Raw genomic sequence first — 27,465 nt, 5'->3', positions numbered from 1 at the left:
TCACTTTCCCCACAAACCTGAATCATCCCCTGACAACACACACAAACACACACACACACACACACACCCCACATACATATACATTCAAGGTGGCAATTCCAGAATTTCAGAGACTTAGGAGGGCCTTAGGAGCAGCAGTGCGGTTGGTAGTGGGCTCCAATGGGAATTCGCCTGAACACTGAATTTCCCGATAAGCTCGTCGTTTTTCTGTTTTATTGTACATCACAGTTTTCTAAAGATACTTTAATCACATTTACATACGACTCAGAATATATCAGTTGTCTGTATGAAAAATTATAATGGAGGGTGATAAAGTCTCCCCAAGCTACCACTTAACTGGAGTTGCCTCCGTCTCAACCCCACGGAAAAACATCTCAGACCATCGGCACCGGCCACCCCAAAAACTCCTGTCCTCTGAGGCCCCACAAAAAAGAGGTCGCATCGACAAGAGTGCCACTTAAAGTCCCAGGCTCTGGGTCCTTAGGTGAGATGTTTCTTTTTACGCCGTCAATTTGTCATAGAGGGCGGGGCGCCAGGGTCAGCCCCCGCCAAATCCGGGGGGAGGGGCGAAGGTCAGCCGCGGCCTTCCTAAGTCTTTCAACCCCGCCTGGCCTGCCATTCAAGTTCCGAATCTTCCCAGTACTGGTTAAAGCTTCACTTGGACCCGCCTCCATCACTCACCTGATTAGATGTTTATGAGTCAAAAGGCGGAGTCATTAGGTTGTCGAGATATTATTGGTTGACACGTACGCCTGTCACCAGCGCACCGCCCCCGTCTCAGAAAGCTTGCTCTTTAATGGCCCCCCACCTCGTCCATCTTCAGAGTTTCCCTCTCTATATTGGTCTGGGGCCCCGCCTATCCAGTCCCTCGCTCGTACTCGTTGGTGACCGCGCCGGAAGAGGCCCGCCTTTCTCCAGAAGATTGGCGGATTAGTGCACACATCGCCCACCCTTGATGGTAGGCGGGTAATCGTGCTATTGGCTGGGGCCCCCGCCCCAGGACGAGGAGGAGGAGGAGGGGCAGGAGGGTTTGGTTGAGCTGCAGCTGTTTGTCTGTTCGACACAGGCTTCGGCCCGACGGGGGAGACGGAGCCCCAGGTACTGGGCTGATGGAGCCCACAAGGGCAGGGGCGGAGGATCCCGGGAGAGGAGAGCAGGCTGGCCTGAGAGCAGAGGCGGATCTGGGCCTCAGCAAGGGATCAGAGTGGCCCACTGGAGAGGGCAGCAGGGAGCCGGGCCCCTGCAGGCCCAATGGGGGCGCTGAGGAGGGGGTCGGGCGGGCTGGGAGCCCAAAGTTGGTGAGGCCCAGGAGGCGGCCAGGCTGTGTTGTCGGGCCAGGGGCTGGCGCGGGAGGCCCGCGTCCGCGGGAGGCTGTGTGAAGGCAGAGGCAGGCCTCATTGAGCAGCGCTGAAGAGGGAGGAGCTGGGGGAAAGGGACGGGGCCACGAGTGAGGTAAGGCCATTTGCCAGGAGGTGAGGAAGGGTCAAACCTGACGCCCGGGCTGCGAGGGTAGCCGGGGCTGGGGTTCTCGAAATGTCTAATTAGAAGGGCCTGAGAAGGCTTCCGAGTTGGGTAAGGGGCATTCTCTAAAGGGAAAGTGACAATTATAAAAATAACTAGGGTGCCCCTGAGTTGAGCCGAGAGCGATTTGGGTTCATTGAGTGAGAACGGAGGCAAAAGAGGAAAACTTTACTAATCTAAAAGACTAGTTAGTTGGAGAAGTGGCAGCAGGGCCTGGTATCAGTTACGGGAGCTTCTGGGAATGCTCAAGGGTGGGCCAGAGGATCTGGGTCTTGGGGGACCCACTCTTTTGTTCTTTTAGTATTGAGATGTGGTAACCTGAAGTTTTGGGGTACTCCCGGGGTAGCTAATGAAGACAAAAGTTTAAAAAAAATTTTTTTTTCTGTGGCTGTTGAATGTTCCAAACTCAGCCCCTGCACTTTCTTTCCCTTGGTTTATGGTGCAGTCTCTGTTTCTTGTTACCAGCCTCAGCTGGGTTTGGGTTGCAGTCCTGTGAAAGAGCTAAGAAGTTGGATTTGGGGGGTGTTTGTTTCTCACTTAATAATCTGGTCTATGGTGGATACTGTATCTCTGACCTAGAAGCAGGTAATCAGTGATTTTATTATCCACATTTGAAAGGGGATTAGAGATCCCCAGCCACGATGAGATCTTCTGACGACAGTTGGTGAAACTTTTGTGGAACTTAGACTTGGGTATTTCCCAGGCAGGTAATGGTTAGGTGGAACCAAGCCTGGAAATGAGAGGTGATATCACTGAGGAAGGGATTTTAGGAAGAGTGAGAAATTCCATTCTAGAAAGTTGGCATCACCCCCTGTTCTTTGTGTACTTCTTCAGGAGCCCAGGTTTCTGTGCTGTTAAGGAAGTTGAATCAAATGCCTCAACAGTAAGGCATTTGAGGAAGGGGGTGAGTAGAAAAAAGAAGATGGATGACTAAGGCATAGGAGTCCCCCTCTCCCATATATATATATATATATATATATATATATATATATATATATTTTTTTTTTTTTTTTTTTTTTTTTTAATTTGAGAGAGAGAGATCACAAGAAGGCAGAGAGGCAGGCGGGAGTGGGGGGAGGCAGGCTCCCTGCCCCGCAGAGAGTCTGATGCGGGAATCGATCCCAGGACCCTGAGATCGTGACCTGGGCGGAAGGCAGAGGCTTAACCCACTGAGCCACCCAGGTGCCCCTCCCTCAAATATTTTTAATGGTCTGCTGACCTCTTTAGTCCCCCATAGATTGAAGCTTATTGGATTTTCCCTTATACTTCCTCCTTTTACCTTTTTATACAAACATGTTTTATAACTACATTTCTTCTTAATTACAAAGGTAATATGTACATATTTTTAAATATTCAGGCTGTACAGAAATGTAAAAAGTGTAAACCTTCCCACATATTCCTCCCTCATTACATCCAGAAAGGTCAAAGATTAGAGACAGATCAGACTAATCTCACTTTGCTTTAGGGGATATGCCACCAAAGGCAATTCTGTTTTCATGTTCTCACCAAACTCTGGTCTCTCATTCTTTCCAATTTTCCCTTCTGGAATGACTCTCTGTTATTTATTGTGCTCCTTTCACTGCTCATTTGTCTTCTATCAAAATCAACAAGCAGAGAGGTATATCTAGGTTATCCCTCACCTTCTTAAAATTTAACATGGAGTGTCTTCTGTCCCGACCTGTGCACTGGACATCCTAGGAAATGCCCAAATAGATGGCCAATACTTTTTTTCTTTTATGGGCAGGAAAGGAAGATTAGGTAAATCATTTGTTTGGGAGAATTATTGGATCTCTGCTAACGAGAGGAATTTGAGACCTCTATCTTCTGGTTCATGGTCTCTGCATGTTCAGATTATATCACTGACCTTTCATTAACCTAAAAGATGATGGTTCTCCTAAAGGGCCTCTGGATCTGTCTTTCTGTAGTGATGTGAGAAAACTCAAGTTTCTCTGGATTTGAAATTGTTTTCCTCTACACCTCAGTACAGTTGGGACATTTCATTCTGCCACTTTATTAATTGAATTTGTCCTTACTGGCTTTAGAAGCCTCTAGTATGCCCAGCCTTTGTACAGTGCCCTCAGAAACTTTATGTACCTCAAGCAGTCCCAGAAAAAATTGTGTGTGTGTGTGTTAATCGTCTCTATAGGTTTTGCCATTATTCTCTACATTCTTGTATACCTGTCCCTTTCTTATTTACTTTTTTTTTTTTTTTAAGTAGGCTCCATGCCCAGCAGGGTTGAACTCAATGACCTGAGATCAAGAGTCAGATGCTTGGGTGCCTGGGTGGCTCAGTCGGTTAAGAGGCTGCCTTTGGCTCAGGTCATGATCCCAAGGTCCTAGGATGGAGTCCTGCATCGGGCTCCCTGCTCTTCGGAGAACGTGCTTCTCCCTCTCCCTCTGCCTGCCGCTCTGCCTACTTGTGCTCTCTATCTCTGTCAAAAAAAAAAAAAAAGATGCTTAACCCGCTGAACCATCCAGGTGCCCCTCCACCTTCCTCTTAATCAAAGCCTGACTTCAAGAAACAGTCTTACACAGATCTAGAGTTAAAAACTGTATTTGGAGAAGAGGGCTGTCTTTCTTCAAGCCATACTTGACTACAAGTCATACCTTGTAACTCTTAGTTTGCTCCGGAGTAAGGATTGCTTTTCTGTAGTTTGCTTGTTTGTATGCATTGATACAAATTTGACTTCTAAGGAGACATAGGGTAGGAGAAGCAAGGGTATAGGCTGCTCCCTAATCTTAAAGCATTTCAGATTGGAAACCAAAGTGTTAGAGAATGAACTTAAAATAAGGAAATGCAACAGCCCTCTAGGAGGAAGAATAACTTAAAACCCTACACAATACGCTTCCACTTCCTAAGAGTGTTGTAGGAAAGATTTAGTCATTGAACAGTAACTGAGCTTAGTAAGGAGCCAACCAGGTGAACAAAGTGTGTGCAGATTTTTGGGCCAGATTGTGGCTGTGGTTTAGGGGCAGTGGGTACCTTTTCAGAATGTCCTCTAGCCCTCATAGTTTTGGGTTTTTTTAACTTGCGTTTCTCAAGCTCAGGAATTAATAGAGATAATGACCCAAAGTTTTTCAGCAATTTACATCAGCTGAAAACTCAAGGCACTTTGTTTTAAGCCACCGTTGCTTCAGTCTTAGGGTGGGAGGGCTGCATATGGGGTGTGATTAGGCCATCTGAGCATAGTAACGAGTGACAGGAAAAGCAGTTAGCCCATGTGAGTTGCAACAGTACTTTGTGGGCTGGGTCCCAAGAGGGCCCTGCATCCAAGGGAGATCACAAAGAGGCCAGGGAGAGAATTGGTTTTCTGAGGACTATTAAAAACATTCCCAAATGGAACTGAGTAAGAAACTATCCAGATGACACAGGGGAGGAATAGATGAAGGAGGGAAGTAGGACTGCTTTATCCTTAATTTAGGGAACATTTAGTGAACACCTACTAGGGACCAGACATTGTGCTGTGCTCTGGAGAGTCAAAATGACATAGAAAAAGTAGTTACACTTCTTGAGAAGTTCATAGTTCAGCAGAACAGACACACACAATTAACTCCTGTAATATAAGGACTGTGATAAAAGTATCATCTTAATACTGTAGGACCCTAGAGGAAGCAGTGATGAATTCTGTTGGGGTGATAGGGTAATTATGCAATTTTACGGAGAAGGTGACATTTGAGCTTGGCCTTAAAAGATAAATTAGGAGTTTACTAGGCAGACAAAGTAAGGAAGGGCATTCCTATCTTTTCTAGGTCAATAATAAAGAGCTTGTACTACCATGCTGATAAGAGATAAGCATGCTTTTTACCTCTTGGGGAAATATAAGGGAGAGAGTGGGGAGAAGTGGAAGGACTCTCTCATTTTTTTTTTTTTTTTTTTTTTTTTAAAGATTTTATTTATTTATTTGACAGAGAAATCACAAGTAGATGGAGAGGCAGACAGAGAGAGAGAGAGAGAGGGAAGCAGGCTCCCCGCTGAGCAGAGAGCCCGATGCGGGACTCGATCCCAGGACTCTGAGATCATGACCTGAGCCGAAGGCAGCGGCTTAACCCACTGAGCCACCCAGGCGCCCCATCATTTTTTTTTTTTTTTTTTTTTAAAGATTTTATTTATTTGTTTGACAGAGAGAGATCACAAGTAGGCAGAGAGGCAGGCAGAGAGAGAGGAGGAAGCAGGCTCCCTGCTGAGCAGAGAGCCCGATGTGGGACTCGATCCCAGGACTCTGAGATCATGACCTGAGCCGAAGGCAGTGGCTTAACCCACTGAGCCACCCAGGCGCCCAGGACTCTGTCATTTTAAGACTGCAACTTATTAGTTAATCTTGAATCAACACAATAAAAAAGACCTGAGCCAAGTAGTAGAACTCTCAGTTCAAGATTTTAGTGTTTTGGGGTCTAAACAAAGTTGAGAGTTGAAGGTATTTACTGGCTTTTGTCCTGTCTTCCCTAATCGGTAAAGCTTTTAGATTAGTCCCAAGGTCCACAGACTCCTGTAAAAATTACCACTCTTTCCCTATTACCTTCCATTAAATTATTTCCATTTCAACTGTCCTGGCAGGGTTGGTCAAGACCTTCTAGAGAGGCATAGTGTGAGTTCTTCTGTTAGAAGAATATGGAACTGGATTCTGGTTCTCAGGGAAGGCCTACCTTGTTTTTAATCCCAAAGGAAGTACTTACCTAAACTGAATACAGGCAGAAACTAATCAGTCTAAACTCTTATTCCTGTTCTGGCATCCTCTCCAGAGCTCAGTTAAGAGTTAGCATCTCCTGCTTCCTTAAAAGGTATAGTGATACATTATTACTATCAAGAGTACATGACTAGGAGTACTTGCTAAAAGATTTAGCTGTCTGTATGATAACACCTGGCAAGTTGATTAATGTTTTTTATTTTTTTATTTTATTTTATTTTTTTTTAAGATTTTATTTATTTATTCGACAGAGAGAGATCTCAAGTAGGCAGAGAGGAAGGCAGAGAGAGAGGAGGAAGCAGGCTCCCCGCTGAGCAGAGAGCCCGATGCGGGACTCAATCCCAGGACCCTGAGATCATGACCTGAGCCGAAGGCAGCGGCTTAACCCACTGAGCCACCCAGGCGCCCCTGATTAATGTTTTTTAAAAGGTTTTATTTATTTATTCATGAGAGACAGAGAGAGGCAGAGGGAGAAGCAGGCTCCCAGAGGAGCTGGGAGTCCAAAGTGGAACTCATGACCTGAGCCAAAGGCAGGTGTTTAACCGACGGAGCCACCCAGGTGCCCCAAGTTGTTTAATATTATTTGTAATAGCTGTCTATGTGGTAATACTTGGCAAGTTGATTAATATTATGTGCTTCAGTTTCCTTACCTGTAAAATACAGAGACTAGACTAGATCTCTAGACTGCCTCTTATCTGGGAAACTGACCTTCATGGGGCTGACATTTGGATGTGAGCTAGACTCCAGTGCCTATATATCTGGAAGTTAGTCTCTGTTAGTAGGTAATAGACTTCTAAAGTCTTCATAATGTGGTTGGCATAGAGACTCAAAGATGCCAAGTGGAAGGGGGCCTGAAGAATAGTTTTGCTCTAGCTGGGACCAGCAAGCTGAGAAACCTTTCCTGTTCATACTTTCCTGAGCTGCTTAGAGGTGCTGCCCATGATAAAGAACTTGCCCCTTCATCCTCTGCCTTGCCCCTCCCCGGTGGGCTAATGCCATTGTCAGCCCTCAATCAAGAGGATTCTCCCTTGTTAATGGTCATTTTTGTGGAAGTTAAATCTGATTTCTTTTTTTCTCTTACAAACTGAAAGCATTGAAGGGAAGAATAACTTCCTTGTCCTCCCCTTTTTTTTTGCCTCAGGTTTGAAGGTAATCATCACACCATTTGGCCAGGTGGCTGTGGTTTCTTTTTTGTCTTTGAATGGATGCCTATTGTCAACTCTTAGCAAAAAAAAAAAAAAATCACTAGAAATCATTTGATTTTTTTTTTTTTTTTTAAGATTTTCTTTATTTATTTGACAGAGAGAAAGTGAGAACAAGTAGGGGGAACAGCAGGCAGAAGGAGAGGAAGAAGCAGGCAGGGAGTGTGATGCGGGGCTCGATCCCAGGACCCTGGAATCATGAACTGAGCCAAGGCAGACACTTAACAGCTGAGCCACCCAGGTGCCCCAAATCATTTGAATCTTATGTATATTTCACTTCTGTACCCCTGATCTTTTGAGAGCCTGGCCATTGAGGCTTTGCATAAAAAACATGATACCCTATATACACATTGGGATTAAAGATTAAGGCACAATGATGGGCAGCCTATCAATTACTGTGAACAGGGAAGGTAAGACATTATTGAGGTGACACATTGGGGTAGGAAGTAGTTTTTTCTAATAATTCCTAATCTGTGACAACCCAAGGTTGCTTGGTAGCAAGAAAGTTTGCTGATTGTGTCTGGGCTCTGGCTTAATTTACTGTCTGGAGGGGGTGACGGATTTTGCAGTGTGAATGTGTCTGTGATTATTTCCCATCTCCACATTTCCCGTACTCCCTCCCGTTTTCCCAGGCCTAGAGCCATGTGTCTGCCTATGAGAATTCAGTCCATGCAAACTCCCATGTTTTCTTATTGTAAAGTAGGAACATTGAGGCTTAGTGTTCTGCCCCTTGGATCACATGCTTTGAAATGGGTGAAAATATGAGCAAATAATTGGGGTGCCTGGCTGGTTCAGTGGGTAGAGCATGAGTCACGATCTCTGGGGTTGTGCGCTCAAGTTCCACCTTGGATGTAGCGCTTACTTTTAAAAAAAGGGTGGGGGGGGTGAGCGATTAAGTCAAAGAATCTAGTTAACTTTTCCTGTCGTGTCTTAGAGTATAGCATATATATGTCACCCAAAGGAAACTTGATCAGTTTATCATTCTGTAGTTTTCTTCCCCTCTCTGGGGTCATCTGTTTTCTAAAGTGTAGCATTATGATGGCCTATCTTTTGTTACGAAACCGTGTATAGGAAGTGCCACATAAATATGTTTTAAAAAATAATTCCTCAGGGCCCCTCCGTGGCTCAGTGGGTTAAGCCTCTGCCTTCGGCCTAGGTCATGATCTCAGGGTCTTGGGATCGAGCCTCCTGCTGAGCAGAGAGCCTGCTTCTCTCTCTCTCTCTCTCCCTCTCTCTCTCTCGGGATCGAGCCTCCTGCTGAGCAGAGAGCCTGCTTCTCTCTCTCTCTCTCTCTCTCTCTCCCTCCCTCTCTCTCTCGGGATCGAGCCTCCTGCTGAGCAGAGAGCCTGCTTCTCTCTCTCTCTCTCTCTCTGCCTCTCTGCCTACTTGTGATCTGTCAAATAAATAAATAAAATCTTTAAAAATAATAATAATAATTCCTCACAGATTCTGAGATACTCTAAGAGAAAAAAATTTCCTAAATGTACTCAGAACTTTGGAATTGAATTCAGTTCTATTCTTTGCTACTTTTTCTTACTCACCTCCCTCCACAAAGATCCTTACAGATAAGGAAACAGAAAGGCAAAGGGGGTAAGGAGCCTAAGATCACAGTGGCATATAACCGGCAAAGCAGAGAATAAAACTCAACCTAGCTTGATTCCAAAGCCCTTCCCAACACCACACAGGACTGCCCCTGTCTAGTTTGGCTTCCCATTTTCATAATTGCATCATAACTTTAGTAGCAGGGTTGGAGAATCCTCTGACCCCTGGAGAGCTATATATTCAGCCCTCAGCTTAATTTCATCTAGAAATGCTGTAGTAACCATAGGCTATACCCTACCCCAAAACTAGACTTTTTCCCACCCTTATTAACCCATCTTTCATTGTTACTTCATCTTTCATTGTCACTCTCCAAAGCAGTGTTTTTTAAACTTTTTTTTTTATCATGACTCATAATAAAACATTTCATATCATAATTCAGTGTGTACATAAAGTGAAACATTTTCACAGAGTGATTCTTACTATTTGCAGTAGACTTGTTATTTTTTTTCTGTTTCTTTGCTTTTTCCCCCAAATACGTTCCACCAAGTGATTTCAAGGTAACTGTTGGTTTACAGTTCACAGTTTGAGAATGAAAAGAGCTAAAGAACTGTGTGACTAGTGGTTAAGAACCTAATTAAGGGGTGCCTGAGTGGCTCAGTTAAGCTTCCCACTCTTGATTTCAGCTTAGGTTGTGATCTCGGCTTTGTAGGATCGGGCCTGTGTTGGGAGTTGCTTGAGATTCTCTCTCTCTCTCTCCCTGCCCCTCCCTTGCTCCAATGTGCGCACCCACGTGCTCTCTCTCAAATAAATAAATCTAAAGGAATAAATAAATAACCTATTTTTTTTTTTAAGATTTTATTTATTTATTTGACAGAGGTCACAAGTAGGCAGAGAGGCAGGCGGAGAGAGGAGGAAGCAGGCTCCCTGCCAAGCAGAGAGCCTGATTTGGGGCTCGATCCCAGGACCCTGAGATCATGACCTGAGCTGAAGGCAGAGGCTTAACCCACTGAGCCACCCAGGTGCCCCTAAAATAACCTATTTAACTGATTCTTGCAGTACTGATTCCCAGAATTTAGGATTTTGTGGGCCAACTAATTTATTTTTTTGTTAAAGGTTATATTTAGGGTACCTGGGTGGCTCAGTCCCTTGAGTGTCTGCCTTTAGTTCAGGTTGTGATCTCAGGGTCCAGGGATCTGGTCCCACATTTTGAGAATGAAAGCTAAAGAACTTTAACTAGTGGTTAGGAACCGAATTAAGGGGGGGGGGCACCTTGGTGTCTCAGTTGGTTAAGCTTTCCACTCTTGATTTCAGCTCAGGCTATGATCTAGTATGATCTCAGCTTTGTAGAATCCAGCCTGTGTTGAGCTCCCCACTCAGTTGGGAGTCTGCTTCTTCCTCTGCCCCTGCCCACTCTTGCTCATGCTCCCTCTCTCTCACAAATTTGAATAAATGAAATCTTTTTAAAAATAAAGATTTTAGGGGCGCCTGGGTGGCTCAGTGGGTTGGGCCGCTGCCTTCGGCTCGGGTCATGATCCCAGGGTCCTGGATCGAGCCCCGCATCGGGCTCTCTGCTCGGCGGGGAGCCTGCTTCCTCCTCTCTCTCTGCCTGTCTCTCTGCCTGCTTGTGATCTCTGTCAAATAAATAAATAAATAAAATCTTTTTTTAAAAAATAAATAAATAAATAAAGATTTTATTCATTTATTTGAGAGAGAGCAAGAGAGAGCAGGAGCAGTGGGGAGAGGGAGAAACAGGCTTCCCACTCAATCTCAGAACCCCGGTAGCATGACTTGAGCTGAAGGCAGACACTTAACTGACTGAGCCACCCAAGTGCCCTAATCTTTTTTTTTTTTTTTTTTAGATTTTTTATTTATTTATTTGAGAGGCGGGGAGAGAGAGAGGAAAAAAAAATACAAGCTGGTGAGGGGCAAAGGGAGAAGCAGACTCCCTGCTGAGCAGGGAGCCCGACACAGGCTCAGAAACAAATCCTTGGGACCACACAACCTGAGCCAAAGGCAGAGGTTTAACCAACTGAGTTACCCAGGTGCCCATGGACCAGCTAATTTAAATTTGAGAGTTTTTGCTTTCCCATAATATATGGGTATTTAGAAAGCTTACTACTGCCTATCAACACCATTATTTTTTAAAGCATTAAAAATTATTTAGAAAGCTTTTAAATACATTTCCTAAAAAAAATTAAAAATGCGTATTTACTGTTTTAAAAAAAAATTGTTTAGGGGCATCTTAGGTGGGTCAGTTAAGGGACTTCCTCAGGTCATGATCCTGGAGTCCCAGAATCAAGTCCCACATTGGGCTCCCTGCTCAGCTGGGAATCTGCTGCTCCCTCTGACCACTTCCACCCCCCTCCCCACAACTGCCAACCCATGTTCTCTCTCTCCCTCTCTCAAATAAAATCTTAAAATAAATGAATAAATTAAATAAATAAAAATTGTGTAGAACGAAAAAAACTGAGTCCTTCACTTACTACCCTTCTCAGTCCCACTCTTCTCAGAAGTAACCACTGTTAACAGATGAGTATGGATCCTTCCATACTGTTTTCTTTCTTTCTCTTTCTCTTTTTTTTTTTTTTAGAGATTTTATTTATTTATTTGACAGACAGAGATCACAAGTAGGCAGAGAGGCAGGCAGAGAGAGAGAGAGAGAAGGAAGCAGGCTCCCTGCTGAGCAGAGATCCTGGGACCCTGGAATCATGACCTGAGCTGAAGGCAGAGGCTTTAACCCACTAAGCCACCCAGGCACCTCTCCATACTGTTTTGTTTTGTTTTGTTTTTAAGATTTTATTTATTTATTTGACAGAGAGAAATCACAAGCAGGCAGAGAGAGGGGGAAGCTCCCTGCTGAGCAAAGAGCCCGATGGCGGGGCTCGATCCCAGGACCCTGGGATCATGACCTGAGATGAAGGCAGAGGCTTTAACCCACTGAGCCACCCAGGCGTCCCTCCATTCTGTTTTCTATGCAGAATTTGGTATTACGGAAATAGAAGCTAACAGGAGCTAACCATATGTTTTGTTCTACAATCTTTTTGTTTTGTTTTGTTTTGTTTAAGATTTATTTATTTATTTGAGAGGGAGAGAATCTCAAGCAGGCTCCACACTGAGTTGGCACCCCAAGATCACCAACCCAGCCAAAATCAAGAGTCAGGCACTTAACCAACTGAGCCATCCAGGTGCTGGCCTCTCTATATCTTTTTTTAAAAATAGGTCTCAGAGATTTTTCCATATAATATATATATTTCCCTTTGAGAATTAATAGTAAGTAAGTAAGAAGTTAGGGATGCCTTGGTGGCTCAGTCTGTTAAGCATTGGTCTTCAGCTCAGGTCATAATCCCAGGGTCCTGAGATGGAGTCCCACATCGGGCTCCTTGCTCAGCAGGGAGCCTACTTCTCGACCTGCTGCTCCCCCTGCTTGTGCTGTCTCTCTGACAAATGAAATCTTAAAAAAAAAAAAAAGAAGTTAGAAATCTTATTATAAAGAATATTCTTTTAACTTAGATAAATTGAGGGGCATCTGGGTAACCAACTCTTGATCTTAACTTAGGTGTTGATCTCAGTGTCCTGGGTTCAAAGCCCTGTGTTGGCTCCTTGCTGGATGTGGAACCTACTGAAAAATTTTTTTTCTTGATTAAATTTAGTTTTTTATGAAAAATTTGCTGTATTTCTCTTACTTTTTTTATCATTTCATCAGAAATCACTGAAAACTTCAGAAAATAGCCTGTGTATTTCTGGATTCTTAGGACTTACTGGCATGAGATATATAAAATACCTAGTAGAATCAGAGTAATTTCTTATATTCCTCTGTCTTAAGTTTACTTTGGGACTTTTCTGAGGTCTTGCTTCTCTCTCATTTCCCTGTGTACTTCCTCTTTACACTTGTTTTTTCTGTGTTTTTTCTCTACTTCTTATAAAGCTTACCGTTTAGGAATATATTAGTTAAAATTAATATTGAGATATATTTTAGTATATTAAGTTGATCTTTTCTGTGAATCAGGGCCACTAACTAACAATATTTATTTTTTTAACACTATGCTAAACACATCTTTCCCTTAATCTTTACTGCTATTCTATGAGGTAGGTATTTTTTCTGTTTTATAAAGGTGGAAGGCAAGGCTCTGAAATTTCTTGATGTCATTAATAATGATTAGTAGCTTAATGTTCATTGAACACTTGCCAAATACTTCAGTTATTTCTATTATTTAATTCTCACAACAGCCTTCTGAAGTGAGTGCTCATAAGGCTATTATCCTATTTTACAGATGCAGTGAATGCACAAATAGATTTAGTAACTTGCCCAAAGCTTCACAGCTAGTAAGCAGAACCGTAAAATAAATCCAGGGAATTGGACTTCACAGTCTTTGTTCCTCTGCACTGGCTCCTGTATGATTTTTTCTGTTTTCCTGTCTTTACTTTCTTTCCTAGCTTTACTAGAGTTGCAGATTGTTACTAGAATCAACCTTGGAGAAAGAAAAGATTAATTGGAACAAAGTATAACCCAAGCAAAGCTTAGATTTTAGACAGAGGTTTTGTATGCGCTGATCATGCTCACTCCTTTGATGTCATAGTTCCCTTCCCCTCAGAGTCAGAATGGTGAAATATATTCAGGTTCGGATGATTAGACTCTCAAAGTCTCAACCTCTCTCTGTCTCTTCCTCCACCACCAGCTTTCCAAGCCTCTTGAAAGGTAAAGGTAAAGAAGTTCAGTTTATTTTCATCAAATGTTTATTGCTTGAATTACCCTTACGGGGCGTCTGGGTGGCTCAGACCTAACCTAACCTAACCTAACTCGTTGGTTAGGCATCTGAGTCTTGATTTTGGCTCCGGTTGTGATTTCAGGGTCCTGGGATCAAGCCCCATGTCCACCTCTGCACTCAGCGCAGAGTCTGCTTAAGATTCTCTCTCCCGGGACGCCTGGGTGGCTCAGTTGGTTGGACGACTGCCTTCGGCTCAGGTCATGATCCTGGAGTCCCGGGATCGAGTCCTGCATCAGACTCCCAGCTCCACGGGGAGTCTGCTTCTCTCTCTGACCTTCTCCTCGTTCATGCTCTCTTTCACTGTCTCTCTCTCAAGTAAATAAATAAAATCTTTAAAAAATAAATAAATAAATAAATAAAAGATTCTCTCTCCCTTTCCCTCTGCCCATCCAAACCCTGCCCCCCCCAAAATAAATAATAAAAAAAATTTTTTTTTTTAAAAAAAACAGAAAGAAAAAACGTATCCCTATATCATCCTCTGGAGACTCCTGTGTGTGTTTAGAAGGTACACCCTCTTTCTTTGCCTCTAATACGGAGGGCTGCAGCTGTTAGGCCCTTTTAATGTGGGGTTATCTAATCCCCAGGCACCAGGAAGACAGCTGCAAATTGAGAGTAGGTGAGGCCTACGGATTTTTCAATTTGATATATTCTCAGACTTGGAGAGGTGGCAGGAGCAAAGTGAAAGAGTTGGTGCTGAATGTGGTCTGTTGGATGTCTGTATTCTGGCAAATGGACCCTGGTTAGAGTTTCAGAAATGTCAAGAGGATTACTGGATTGTATGAAGGATATGGAACCAGAGGAACCCCTCTGCTCTTAGGGAGGGTGACTCATCCCACACCCCTAGAATAAATCTTTCATTTTGAAAGCTAGAAAAAAGATGGGAGCCAGGGGGAAGGCCAGTACCAGGATACTGGGGATCTAGGGTACATGGTGCATTTGGGGGGTGCCTGGGTAGCTCAGTTAAGCATCTCACTCTTGATTTCAGCACAGGTCATGACCTCGGGGTTGGGAGCTGGAGCCCTCCTTAGGCTCCATGCTGGGCTTGAAGCCTGCTTAAGATTTTCTCTCCTTCCTCCTCTGCCCCTCTCCCCCCTGAAAAAGGAAACAAGAAGTCTCAAAAGTTGATCAGTTTGCTGTTTTTTGAAGACCTGGGGTGAGCATCTGGCTCTTGGTTTTGGCTCAGTTCATGATCCCATGACAGGGGTCATGGGATCGACCCCTGTGTCCTGCTCCAGGTTCACTCCCTCCTCCCACTTGTGTTCTTTCTCTCTCAAATAAATAAATCTTTAAAAAAAAAAAAAATGACCTGGTGGGGAATAAATGGGAAATAAATGTATTTCACACAGTTTTCAGTCTCTCCATATCAGCTCCCTTGGCAAATGAGAATTATGTTGTATGGCAAACTCCACTTCAGATGCAATTATTTTGTTTTTTAAGATTTTATTTATTTATTTATTTATTTATTTGAGAGAGAGAGAGAGAATCTGAGCAGGGAGCCTGCCACAGGGTCTGATCCCAGCACCCTGGTATTGTGACCTAAGCCGAAGATAGATGTTTAACCAAATGAGACACCCAGGCACCCCTAGGCGCAATTCTTATTTTATTGCTCCCCGTTATTACCACTGAGTGTCAGCTGCCTGGGACCCTCTCAGTGGGATAACCTTTTAATGGTGGATGATTTTAATTGTTAAGTCCTCATAAGAGCAAAGAAATGAAGAGATTTATCTTTTTTCTAAAATTGATTGCAGCTGCAATGTCCTTGTGTTTAATTTTACCCACTTTTTTCTTGCAGGACTGTTGAAGCCTGAAGTCCCCTCCCCTTTCCCCTTCCCCCCTTTGCCGCTTTGTGGCATCCCCCTCCCTCCACCCTTTCCCATTCTCATAATCTAGCCATGACTAGCAGAAGCACAGCCAGGCCCAATGGGCAGCCCCAGGCCAGCAAAATATGCCAGTTCAAATTGGTCCTGCTGGGTGAATCTGCAGTGGGGAAGTCTAGCCTGGTATTACGTTTTGTCAAAGGGCAGTTCCATGAGTACCAAGAAAGCACCATTGGAGGTGAGTACCTCAGGGAAAGAAGAAGGACAATGTTGAAGGGAGATGTAGGGACCTGACTATGGAGCTGGCCTTTTTAGCTGCTTGGAATGGAAATCCTTTATAAAGCAGGAAAAAAACCTGCCATAATGCCAAAAGGAAGGTGTATGTTTGCCCCTTGCTTCCTAGAAAAAAAATTAGAAAGGTTGATTGCACACCTAGAAAATCACTCATTTTTTAAATCTCAGTTTGTCGTCTTCCCATGTTTTTCTTAAGTCATTTGAAGTTCAGTTGAGTGTCACCTTGAGCAGGGTTGGTTTGGAACAGTGATTCATAATAACAGATGTGTATCAAAATCACTTGGAGAACATTTTCATCCTGACATGCTTGGGCCCTACTCTAGATGTACTGATTAGTATTGGAAATAGAGTGAGGTTGGTGGAGGTATAGACAGGTGTGTTGGGAAAAGCTCCTTAGATGATTCTGATAAACATACCTGGTAAAAGAGAGGCTGGAACTAAATACAAAAGATAAAAGGCATCTGCCTTTCCCATCTTTACTACCTTCTACCTTCTGCTACCCCTAAAATAGGGCCCTAGTTCAGTAAAAGATCTTTTATGAGAACTCCCATGTTAACTCCTTCCCCGCTTTTAGTAGTCACCTTGGAAATGTGGTGTTCTTGGACCAGCAGAAGATATATAAAAAAGTAACAGCCAAATAATATTGATAACTATGGGATCTGCCATCAGGCTGTAAAGTCTTCTAACTAATTATTAATGTGACCTTTATCTGAAGCCTATTTTCTGTCATCATCTCTTATTCCTCTATTTTGGTTAGAAGTGAGATGACTGGTATTGTCAGTTCTTCTCTCTAATCTTCATAGTTCGTGTGTCCTCATTCCTTAGGCAGAGAAGCTTCTGGCAGGAGGGTCTTAGCCGAAGGCAGTCTTAATCCTGGTTCTAGGACCTCTACACAAGGAGGGGAATGTAAAACCTTTTCCTTAGCTCAATGACCTGGGTGGTGATTGGTCTTAGAGAATGGAGATATTGTGAAGGGGGCTGGGATTTTCCCATTGATCCTCCAACTTACAACTTCTTCCCCTCCATTCTCTCATCCGTAGCGGCCTTCCTCACCCAGTCTGTTTGTCTAGATGACACAACAGTCAAGTTTGAGATCTGGGACACAGCTGGGCAGGAACGATACCATAGCTTGGCCCCCATGTACTACAGAGGTGCCCAAGCTGCCATTGTGGTTTATGACATTACTAATCAGGTAAGTGGGCTGAGAAGATTCTCCTGCTTTTATTTATAGGAATTAAATTAGGTGGGGAAGAGAAAACCAGGTCTTAGCAAAATAAAAATATAAATTGTACTTCCAAGTGCTGGTGAGACTGAGGTAATGAAGTATCAGACACAAGTGGTTTCAGTGAAGGAAGGCTGTCTAGGAGAGGTGAGTTTTGAGACTGGGTTTTGAAGATGATGGGCCTGGATTGGCAGTCTTTCCGGCCAACCTTTCTCTTCCTCATGTTTTTCTAGGAAACCTTCGCCCGAGCGAAGACATGGGTAAAGGAACTACAGCGACAGGCCAGTCCTAGCATCGTTATTGCCCTGGCGGGGAACAAAGCTGACCTGGCCAATAAGCGCATGGTGGAGTATGAAGTAAGATGGCCTGGAGAATCCCTCTGTAACACGCTCCCTCGGTGCTTGGGACCTTTCTTCCATAAACCTGCCCTGAGGACATTTATCATCTCATTTCCCAGTTCCACACCAAGTTAAATACAGCAACACTGTGACCCTAATGACAGCCAGGAGATTTTAGAGGAGACAGAAGTAAATTCCAGAGCAGAGGGGTAGGGAAGTACCAGGTATGGGGATACCAGTGTGAAAACGGGAAAGAGGGAACAGTTGAATTTGAGGAAAGGGACTATTCAAGTGTCACAGCCTAAAAGCCCCCAACCAACTTACATTCCTCATGATTAAGATTCCTGGCACCTGCTGGTTGGATTAAGCTGTCTAGACCACCAGTTATCCTTAAGGGAGTTGTCACCAAAATATGGGTCCAGGGCCAGCTGGCTCAGAGGGGCAGTTAAAGTGAGGGAACCTAGGATATTGCCTAGCTCTGGTGCTACATGGGAGTGGAAAGGCAATACTTGTTCCTACCCTACATTCTGAGTACCAGTATACCCACTCCTTGCAGGAGGCCCAGGCATATGCAGATGACAACAGCTTATTGTTTATGGAGACTTCAGCCAAGACAGCTATGAACGTGAATGATCTCTTCCTGGCAATAGGTAAGGTCAGAACAACCTGGGGTCTTCGTCTTCATCCCTTGCCTCTAGACAAGATCACTAACCCAAGTCATAAAGATGGAGGGGAGTGTCTCCTCTTGTGAAAACTTTAGGTATAGAAATATCTTAACTTTCCATTATGACCTCAATCCTTTGGCTGCAGCTTTAGCCACCCCCCCCCCCCATCTTCCACATAGTTACAGGTGAACCTTACCCTCTTCAAAACATTCTTTTAATCTTCCATATTTCCCCCTTCCCCATCCCCCACCCATAGTCCTTTGGAGGGATGACTAAAATCTACCATACTTTTTTCCTTCTCTTTTTATCTCTAGCTAAGAAGTTGCCAAAGAGTGAACCCCAGAATCTGGGGGGTGCAGCAGGCCGAAGCCGGGGTGTGGATCTTCATGAACAGTCCCAGCAGAACAAGAGCCAGTGTTGTAGCAACTGAGGGGGTGGCTAGCAGCAAACAAGTATGGAGCTAGCACGAGAGCTAAGAAATAACCTCCATCCCCACCCCTCAGCACACAGCCCCTACGGTAACAGCACACTGAGCCCTGGCTCCCAAGGGCTGCCTCCTGACAGCTCCGTCATGGCACTTTTTAACGCTTCAGCAACCAACACCAGGCAGCTGTTGCCACTGGCCTCCTTACCCCTACTCTGGGGCTTAGGGGTCAGATCCCCCAGGACTTACCTTCCAAAACAAACTTACTTCACTTTGTATTATAGGTGCAAGACAGAGACCTACTTATCTTTCCTCCTCCTCCTCATTTTTTCAGAAAACATTTTTTCGTCTTTGCCCTTTCCCTTTCTGCTTTTGGTCAGTCCCTGTTCTTGATCCCCTTTTCCTCCTCTTCCCAGGATGGAGAAGGTGATGAACCCAGGAACTGAGGAAGGAGATTTCCAGTTCAGTCACATTAAGGGCCCTGGGGGGAGAATAAGGCTCAGAGCAGGAGGGAGTAAGGAAACAGTTCCTTTTTTGGGAGAGGGGGGTTGGAGTTTCTCATATGAAAACACTGCAGTCTCCACGAGTTGTCCTTGTGGAGGGTGTTTATAGGTAGAGGTGAGAAAATGGAAGGCAAGCTCTTGGGTACCTGATAGGAGTTGTGTTAGTTAACTGGGCAGAGGTGGAGGAGGTGGAGATGTAGTGTCACCTGTGGCTCTGGAACTGTTCCAAGGCCTAACTACCCCCTCACCCAGCCTCTTAGGTAGCTCCTCCCCCATAGTGGGGGAGACTCTGGACCCCAGAGTCCTCCAAAGAATCTTCACTGGTTGCCTGCATCTTTGGCTCTGCTGTGATCTAATTAGGGGAGGGACCAGTTTCTGATACCCATCCTCTGATTTATACATATGCATTTCCCCCCACCCCCGGCCTTTAGATGGCCTCAGCCCCAGCCACAATATTCCCCTGCAGTTTGCACTTTAATTGGTGGTAGTTCAGTTGGGATACTTGTTTTATGGGGGTTTTGATTGATTTACCTGCCCTCTCACCTTTTAATTAAATGGAACCCAAGGTAGTATATATATGAGGTTTTGGGAGGGGCTGTAGAGAACAGGACCAGTGGCAGCTACTTAAGCCCTGTCTCCACTGCTTGCTTCCTCCAACTCTGATTCTTAACCTATATTCTTGCCAACCTAGCTCTCGAGTATAGGTTTGCCTTTCCTGGGGAATTAACTGAGCAACTGGAGAGCGGTCTCAGGATAGCCTAGGCCATGGTATGGGAGTAAAGAGGGGTCAGGCAAGAGGGAGGAGTTTTCTGTCCTTTCCCAAGGTTCATGTTCAATGATCCATCCATTACCATGTCTTTTCTACTTCCCTGTAAATAGGTATGATCTTTATTCTCACTGTACAGTCTGTTCTGTCCTCCACCTCCTATCAGGACCTATATCTTTTTCCCTTTGTTAGTATGTTTGGTTTAGTCCCTACATCCTTATCCTTATACCCACCCCCAGCCAGTGGTTTAATCCACATACCACTAGGGGCTAATACCACAGAGGCCTACTTGTTGGCCCCCTCATACTGTAACACCTGTTCCTGTGGATAGGGAACAACTGGCACTGAAGGTCCGTCACAGCTGTCTCACATCACCAGGGAACGTGGGTCCTTTCTAAATCTCTAGCCACTCCTCGCATCCCTCATCAGGTATTTTAGGATGTCTTTGGGAAGTCATCAAGGCAAGAGAGAACTCTAAACTCCTTGTTCCAACCCAGAGTTTTGGGAGAATTGGGGGAAGTAAGTTAGGAAAGGTCACAGTGACCTAGGATTGGAACCTTTCTACCCTTTGATTTGCAGACTGCCTTCTGTCCCAGAGCAGCTGAAAAATCCTTGGAGTTGAGACTCTGAAGGACCCAGCTTAGGTTCTTCCACTTAGGACTCATTTCCCTTCCTTTTCCAGGGGCAGCCTTAGTTCCCGTGGCCCTGAAACACACATACATTTTCCCTTTCCTTTCCCAGCACCCACCAGCCTCCCAAAGCACCCAGTGCGTCCTTATAAGTGGAAGAACTAGGATAGCTCTCTTAGATTCCTTAGAAATGAAGGTTTTTTGGGTTTTTGTTTGTTTGTTTGTTTTTCTCTGCATCTTTCCCCATGGAACAGGAGTGAAGTGTTTCATTGCCTTGGGGCTGGGAAACCATTTCTCCAGGCTTCTCCCCTCCACAGCCCCCTGTGGAACAGGATTGGCCTTAGCTTCTGGGCCTATCTGCTGCCTTCCTTCTATTTCCTACTAGCTCCTCTGCTTTCCTTTGAGCTCTCTTGGGCTTGGGGATCTTAGTTTTTTATTTCCCAGCTCTTCATTTTTTTTCTTCTGATCAGTTCTTTTGGGGGTGGGGTATCCTTTTCTTTTCTTCTAAGAAAGCATTTGCCTTTTTCCCCTTTTCTTCCTCTCCCAACATAACAATCGTGGTAACAGAATGCGACTGCTGATTTACCGATGTATTTAATGTAAGTAAAAAAGGAAAAAAAAAAAAGAAAAGAAAAGTGTATTGGAGTGTTGCTTCTTTTTTTCTTTCTCTTTTTTTTCTCTTTGCTATTCCTTTTTTTTTTTTTTTTTTTGCTATTTGTCTGATTCAAGAAATTTGGAAGAAAGGGCTTCCAGTGTTTTATCAAATCAGAAACGCACCCTCTTCTACATCTTGGTTATCTCCTTATTCCCTTTAATCTTTTCTTGAATAATGACATAGCCCAGTTTGGAAAATATTCCCTTTATTGCTGTGAAACTCTATTCCCAGGTCACTAGAGACCTTATCAAATCCGACCTAGCTTATTTTTATAGGCTTCTTAATGGAATATATATTGGTGGGGGAGGGAGAAATCTCTGGGCAGACAACTGATGAGACTGGAGGAAGAGGTCATATTTGTGAATCCTTTGAAGACGCAAAAGTTTATGTGCATTTCTACAGGGAAAGGGTGCATTGCCTTATTGGTATCACAGAGGGGTCCATGACCTAAAGAAGGTTAAAGAAATCATTAAATTTGCATTTGTGATTGATCATGTGGCTTCTACCCCAACAGGAAAATTTCTCCTAGATCTGATCTTGTTTGCTACTGTACTTGAAGCCCTTCAGTCCTTCACAGTCTAATTGGGGGAGAAAGATTGGGTCTGGTTGCAGGACAGGAAACAGGACTGGTGTCAAACAAAGCTGGCATTGCAGACGCATCTGACAACTTACCAGCTGTGGCCTTGATCAGGTTTCTTAGCTGCTCTCTGCCCCAGTTTCTTCTTCTGTAAAATGAAGAAAATTTGAGGTTTAAAGGTCAATTATGTTAAAGTACATGTAGGGCACACAAGGTGACCCTATTATTAGGGAGAAGTCTTATCCTCTGGCTTCAGACAGTACCTAACTGATTTTTCTGTATCCTTGGGCTGAGCCTGTTTTTCAAGGCTGATAGGGTAAGTTGGGCATCACATCTCTCCAAAGATTTAATTGAACACAGCGGAGTTGGAAATCAATTTCCAAAAACCTCTAGGCCAAAATCACCTTTTCTCTGTCGAGTCCCCTTTCCCTCTGTCTCCTAGTACTCCCTCCAAGGTTCCTTGATTCCTGGCAAAAGCTCTAGTTCACTTTAGGAGAGCAGAAAGGGAGAGGAAATGATCTTCCAAAATTAAAGATGAAACCTTCACTTAAAGTAAGGTTGTAGGTCAACCTTCTGAACTCTAGGGGGCAGTGTGGGTACGTTTGCCCCAGGTTCACAGCCAGCCAAATAACTAAATTTTCAGTCCTGCACCAAACGATAAAGGGTAATTGCAAACGTCGTCTTAGTGCTCTCTACTCTGAGATTATGAGCGATTATAATCTTCCTACTTTGGAGTGTTAAAATGTTATTGCCCTCGTTATGACCAATGATTTTTTAATTGAGTTAACTAAGGAAAAAATGGCTATTTATATTGGTTCCATAATTGAGGACGAAAATCAAGTCCAAGGGATCTCAAAGTCTTTGAACCACTGTTTAGGTTTCATTTCTGCTTTTAATGTTGGATATAAGAGAATTGACTGCTTGACCTTGTTTTCACTAAAAGACAAACAAGGTTGTTGTAGTTGCAACACAGAGGTTTGTCAAAAACAGGGTAGAGGCGGAGCTCACAGCCGGGAGAAAGGCGGCTGGATTTCAAGGCCTCTTCAGTAAACGCACCTTGTGTCTCAGCTGTTAGGGGCAGGGCGGGGGCATCTCAAAACTTCCCACCTTCAGCCCAGCCTTTGGAATCCTCGACACCTTCCATTGCCCGGTTCCAGACAACAGCGAGGGTCCCATTCCATGTCTAGCGGGGATGGAAACAGAAAACAGCCAGTTTTAGCCCGGAGCCTTCGTGGCGCCCCGCCCGCCTCAGCCTCCAGGAGGCGGGCACAGCAGCTGGGAGGCGGCCCGCGGCCAGCCAATGGCTAGGGGACGAGCTGAGAGGCGAAAGTGGTCCTTCACTCCGGCCCAACGTCATGGTGCTGGCCCCGCCCCTTTGCCCCCAGTCGTCTGGAGCCAGGCGGGTAAAGCAGCCGCCAAGTGGACCGAGAGGACGCCGAACCGGGTAAGGTGGTTGGGAGCTGAGAGAGGGAGGAGGTGGAGGAAGGCCTGGTAACGCAAGCAATGGCCGGGGTCCTGGGACCCGGGAATGCTCCGAGGCCAGTGGGTTTGAACAAAAACTGCCGATACCGCCTCCGCTCCCGCTGCCCAGCTGCTCCTAGGGGCGCGGTTGTTGCTTCGAGACACTTGTGCCAGCAGCTGGGCAGTGGCATAGAACTGGGTGGTTGTGCTTTGGAGCTGGATATATCTTACTACCTAAAGTGCCCCAGGGAGTGAGGGGCCACCACCCGGACAAGGGGTGTGGCATCTGTTTTAGAGCAGAAGGTTGCTTCTCCCAAACCTGGGACACTGAGCTGACGGAGTTCACCTGTAAGACAGCCCTACTTGGACCACTCCAGCCTGGTTATTCTAAGTGGGCTGCTGGCATCGAGGGCAGGTGGGAGGGAAAGAGAGGATCCCATGGCCCAGGGGTAAAATGCAGACTCTGTTCCTGCTCCTGTCACCCTTGCAGTTTCCCTGTCTGCCCCCTTTAGCATTTCACTAGCAATTGGGACTTCTCTCACTCTTCCCTATTTTGGCATTCCTCGAGTCTGCGATCTATTCAGTGCTCTGAGGAAGGAACTGCTACAGGGCAGAGTGGGAAAAATTCCTTCTCTAGCCCATCCCCTGACACCTGGCCCTTAACTTCCCAGTTTGCTGAGTTCACAGGCATGACCTAGACAGGGCAAGGGTGGGGACCCTGGGCTGGGGTCCAGTTCCCAGCTGGATTCTATTTTCTTTTTCCCTAGGGTTGGTAGAGGAAAGGAGGGGACTGAAAGGTCTTCAAAGACAACGTTATTACCTGTTTGCTCCTCACAGCTATTCTGCTAGGTACCTCATTCCACAGACAAAGACAACAGTTTTGAGAGGCTCGGTATCTTGCCCAGGCAATGGGGCTGGTTAACAGCAGGTCTGGTTTCACAAACCCAAAACAGTTCCACTCCAGAATCTGAGCTCATTCGTCTCATTAGGCTACCACTACCTTTTTCACCTTTTTGTCCCTATCTAAGTTAATCTGCCCCTCAGTTGTCCTCTGCTGACTTTGGAAATAATAAACCAGCAAACTGGACTGTAGATATTTTGGCTTCTGTCCTTTAGGCCCTTGGCCTGGATCATTGTTCCCTGTAGTGGACAAAGTAGAGAATGGAGGATGGGAGATAGGTGATTCTAGAAGACCAGCCCCCTCTCTGTTGCCCCATTCCCATCCAGCCTGTCTCTACAGTCTCTCTGAAGTCCTTTAGGTTTTCTCTAAGGACCAATTTGGGGACACACACACACACACACACACACACTTCCATCCTTTGGCCTCATTACCATGATAAAGTATCCTTATTTGTCCAGGGAGTTCCTTGCTTACCTTCTGTCTTCCTTCCACCCATTTCCTCAAGTTGCCCTATTATCATCCCCTTCTTGATCCTGGAATCTTTTTCCCACAGGTCTGCCACAATGCTGCTGCACAGGGCTGTGATCCCATGTCTCCGACAGGCCTGCAGGTAAGCCAACCGATCCTAGAACTCGTCTCCTGGCCCTTATCTCTCACTCCCAGTATCTTTATGATGTTTAACCTACCAGATAAGACAGTTGTGGTGACTGCCAGGGAGGGAAGGGAAAGCCATAACTCACACATTTGCCCCACCCATCCGTAGACGGACAATAGTCCCAACTGAAGGAACCAATGGCCAACCTGGTAAACCCCAGGTTTTCACTTTCTCTCCCATATGATCTGAACTGTGCTACTAAGAAGACCTCTCTCTCTTCCAGGCTCCAATCAGTCCCCTCAAGGCTCTGCATTCGGGCCTGCTCTACAAATGATTCACTTCAGCCCCAGTGCCCCAGCCTTGCCTTCTCTGGTGCTAACTCCAGCACTAGGGGATGGAGAGTCATGGGAACTCTGCTAGGCCTCGGTGCAGTATTGGCCTATCATGACCACCGGTGCAGGGTAAGTGGGGGAGGAAGGGACTTCACTGTCAAAGTAGAGGGGCCCTACTAAGCTCCCCAGACAACCCAGTCTATTAATACAGAGCCCATGGTGATACTGTCTTCCTGAAGACTAAAGATGGAGTCTACTACCTCTTTTTCACAGTGGCCATGACTTTATGGGTTGGGTCAGGGTGAGCCAGAGTGATTCCTTCTTACTATTTATGTTTCTTTGTGGCTTACCCCTGTCCTGCCTGCAGGCTGCTGAGAAGTCATCACGCATATATACCAGAGAGGAAGTAAAATCTCACAGCAGCCTTGAGACTAGGATCTGGGTAACTCTGGGCTGTGAGGTGTTTGATGTTACAGAATTTGTGGATCTACACCCAGGGGGACCATCAAAGCTGATGTTAGCAGCAGGTGGTCCTTTAGAGCCTTTCTGGGCCCTCTATGCTGTTCATGACCAGGCCCATGTGCGTGAAATACTGGCTCAGTACAAAGTTGGGGAGCTGAGTTCTGAAGACAAAGCACCCTCCACCTTGAAGACCTCTGACCCTTACGCTGATGATCCTGTACGTCACCCAGCCCTGAAGGTCAATAGCCAACGCCCCTTTAATGCAGAGCCCCCCCCTGAACTGCTGACAGAAAACTATATTACACCTAACCCTATCTTCTTCACCCGGAACCATCTGCCTGTACCTAACCTGGAACCAGAAACCTATCGCCTGCATGTAGTAGGGCCACCTGGGTGTCAGTCACTGTCCCTATCCCTGGATGACTTGTACCAGTTCCCCAAGCACGAGGTCACGGTCACTCTTCAGTGCGCTGGAAACCGACGCTCTGAGATGACTCAGTTCAAAGAAGTAAAAGGTCTGGAGTGGAATGCAGGGGCCATTAGCACTGCACGCTGGGCTGGGGCACGCCTCTGTGATGTGTTAGCCAAGGCTGGTCACCAACTCCGTGAAACTGAGGCCCACGTCTGCTTTGAGGGACTGGACTCAGACCCCACAGGGACTGCGTACGGAGCATCCATCCCTCTGGCTCGGGCCATGGACCCTGAAGCTGAGGTCCTGCTGGCATATGAGATGAATGGGCAGCCCCTGCCTCGTGACCATGGCTTCCCTGTGCGGGTGGTGGTTCCTGGTGTGGTGGGTGCCCGCCATGTCAAATGGCTGGGCAAAGTGAGCGTGGAACCAGAGGAAAGTTACAGTCACTGGCAGCGGCGGGATTACAAAGGCTTCTCTCCATCTGTGGACTGGGACACAGTAGATTTTGACTCAGCTCCATCTATTCAGGAACTTCCTGTCCAGTCAGCCATCACAGAGCCCAAGGATGGGGAGACCGTACAATCAGGGGAGGTGACTATCAAGGGCTATGCATGGAGTGGTGGTGGGAGGGCTGTAGTCAGGGTGGATGTGTCTCTGGATGGGGGCCTAACCTGGCAAGTGGCTGAGCTGAATGGAGAGGAACAACGTCCCCGGAAGGCCTGGGCCTGGAGGTTATGGCAGCTGCAAGCACCTGTGCCAGCTGGGAAAAAGGAATTGAACATTGTTTGTAAGGCTGTGGATGATAGCTACAATGTGCAACCAGACTCCGTGGCCCCAATCTGGAACCTGCGAGGTGTGCTCAGCAATGCCTGGCACCGTGTCCATGTCCGTGTCACCCCATGAAAAGGTGAAGTGGAATTACCTACTCCCAGAATCATTTTCTCAACCCCTTCCATAACCATCCTTTTCCCTCATTACCACAGAAAAACCTTTCATCATCACTTTTTGGATCACAACCTTGTACTATGCCTTCCTAAACCACACATAGATATATGCATTGCACATTTCCAAGCAGGCATCAGCTCTCCTTCAACACTATGTTAAATAACTCCTATTGTGCCCCTTGTTGAGAGCTGTTGGGGCTAGAAGGGGGGTAAATTCTGTAAACAAGCACTCTTCCTACCCAACCTCCACTGCTAATGTATACCACCACTTTATTCTACTCCTCTTCTTGGGAGTTTTCAGAGAATGTGGATACATCTAAGAAAAGTGTATATGCAACTTTCTACTTTCTACTTTCCACTTTCTGGGTTGCCAGGGAGGCAATTCTGGTGAAATCCTACCCCTTTATAGTTCCACTTTTCTAAATACATCAATAAAGTTTTAAGTCTACAACTGAAGAAATGATTATGACTTGAGACTTCTTGAGGCTGGAGCGTCAGCATGTTGCAGGAGGGAGGTGCGCTGGTACTGGGATGTGTAGTGAGATAATCCAAAACAAGGTTGGGGGGAGGAGAGAAGGGAAGCTGGTGCAGGGACGTCTAGAAGTGCGACTTCCTTCTCTGCGGTCAGCCGGCATCTGTAGCGTTGCTTAGGTGACTGACCTCAGAATACCTCCAAGAGTTTTAAAAATTGACATTATTAAGCTCCTCCCCGCCCCTCCCCATTCCTACACTTGGAAGGAAAGGCAAAGAAT

General features: G+C 45.5%; 2 protein-coding genes and 1 long non-coding RNA gene across 8 annotated transcripts; 2 read left to right on the top strand and 1 right to left on the bottom strand.

Annotated features, from left to right (window-relative positions):
- Window positions 1-939: 939 nt before the first annotated feature.
- Window positions 940-21,014, top strand: RAB5B (RAB5B, member RAS oncogene family). 6 transcript variants are annotated; one of them, XM_059185042.1, is made up of 6 exons: window positions 940-958; window positions 15,509-15,771; window positions 16,868-17,019; window positions 17,283-17,405; window positions 17,944-18,037; window positions 18,367-21,014. In XM_059185042.1, exons 2-6 carry the CDS (start codon window positions 15,609-15,611, stop codon window positions 18,480-18,482), a joined length of 648 nt encoding a protein of 215 aa, XP_059041025.1. In that variant the 5' UTR covers window positions 940-958; window positions 15,509-15,608; the 3' UTR covers window positions 18,483-21,014. The 6 variants fall into 6 exon arrangements, with proteins under 6 accessions (XP_059041025.1, XP_059041021.1, XP_059041020.1 ...); XM_059185038.1 differs by lacking the exon at window positions 940-958 and adding an exon at window positions 971-1,098; XM_059185037.1 differs by lacking the exon at window positions 940-958 and adding an exon at window positions 12,979-13,036.
- Window positions 21,015-21,126: 112 nt separating this feature from the next.
- Window positions 21,127-22,865, bottom strand: LOC131838625 (uncharacterized). Its single transcript, XR_009356659.1, has 3 exons — window positions 22,663-22,865; window positions 21,702-21,754; window positions 21,127-21,476 (listed from the first exon to the last, which is right to left on the bottom strand). It is a non-coding gene; the product is annotated as an uncharacterized LOC131838625 (long non-coding RNA).
- Window positions 22,866-22,905: 40 nt separating this feature from the next.
- On the top strand, window positions 22,906-27,173 carry SUOX (sulfite oxidase). The gene is made up of 4 exons (XM_059185033.1): window positions 22,906-23,050; window positions 24,522-24,578; window positions 24,847-25,024; window positions 25,263-27,173. Exons 1-4 carry the CDS (start codon window positions 22,962-22,964, stop codon window positions 26,670-26,672), a joined length of 1,734 nt encoding a protein of 577 aa, XP_059041016.1. The 5' UTR covers window positions 22,906-22,961; the 3' UTR covers window positions 26,673-27,173.
- The last annotated feature ends 292 nt before the right edge of the window (window positions 27,174-27,465 follow it).

This window comes from Mustela lutreola, chromosome 8 (assembly GCF_030435805.1).
Source record: "Mustela lutreola isolate mMusLut2 chromosome 8, mMusLut2.pri, whole genome shotgun sequence".
In the NCBI taxonomy this organism is placed as follows: domain Eukaryota; kingdom Metazoa; phylum Chordata; class Mammalia; order Carnivora; family Mustelidae; genus Mustela; species Mustela lutreola.
The sequence above is the reverse complement of the archived record's forward strand: the minus strand, read 5'-3'. Positions and strand labels throughout refer to the sequence as shown.

Excerpts from the sequence above, each read along its gene's own strand:
- SUOX (XM_059185033.1), top strand. The coding sequence starts at position 22,962 with ATGGTGCTGGCCCCGCCCCTTTGCCCCCAGTCGTCTGGAGCCAGGCGG. Across the intron at positions 23,051-24,521 it reads CCGAGAGGACGCCGAACCGG|GTCTGCCACAATGCTGCTGC; the intron begins GTAAGGTGGTTG and ends TTTTTCCCACAG. Across the intron at positions 25,025-25,262 it reads ATCATGACCACCGGTGCAGG|GCTGCTGAGAAGTCATCACG; the intron begins GTAAGTGGGGGA and ends TCCTGCCTGCAG.
- RAB5B (XM_059185042.1), top strand. The coding sequence starts at position 15,609 with ATGACTAGCAGAAGCACAGCCAGGCCCAATGGGCAGCCCCAGGCCAGC. Across the intron at positions 15,772-16,867 it reads CCAAGAAAGCACCATTGGAG|CGGCCTTCCTCACCCAGTCT; the intron begins GTGAGTACCTCA and ends TCTCATCCGTAG. Across the intron at positions 17,020-17,282 it reads TTTATGACATTACTAATCAG|GAAACCTTCGCCCGAGCGAA; the intron begins GTAAGTGGGCTG and ends ATGTTTTTCTAG.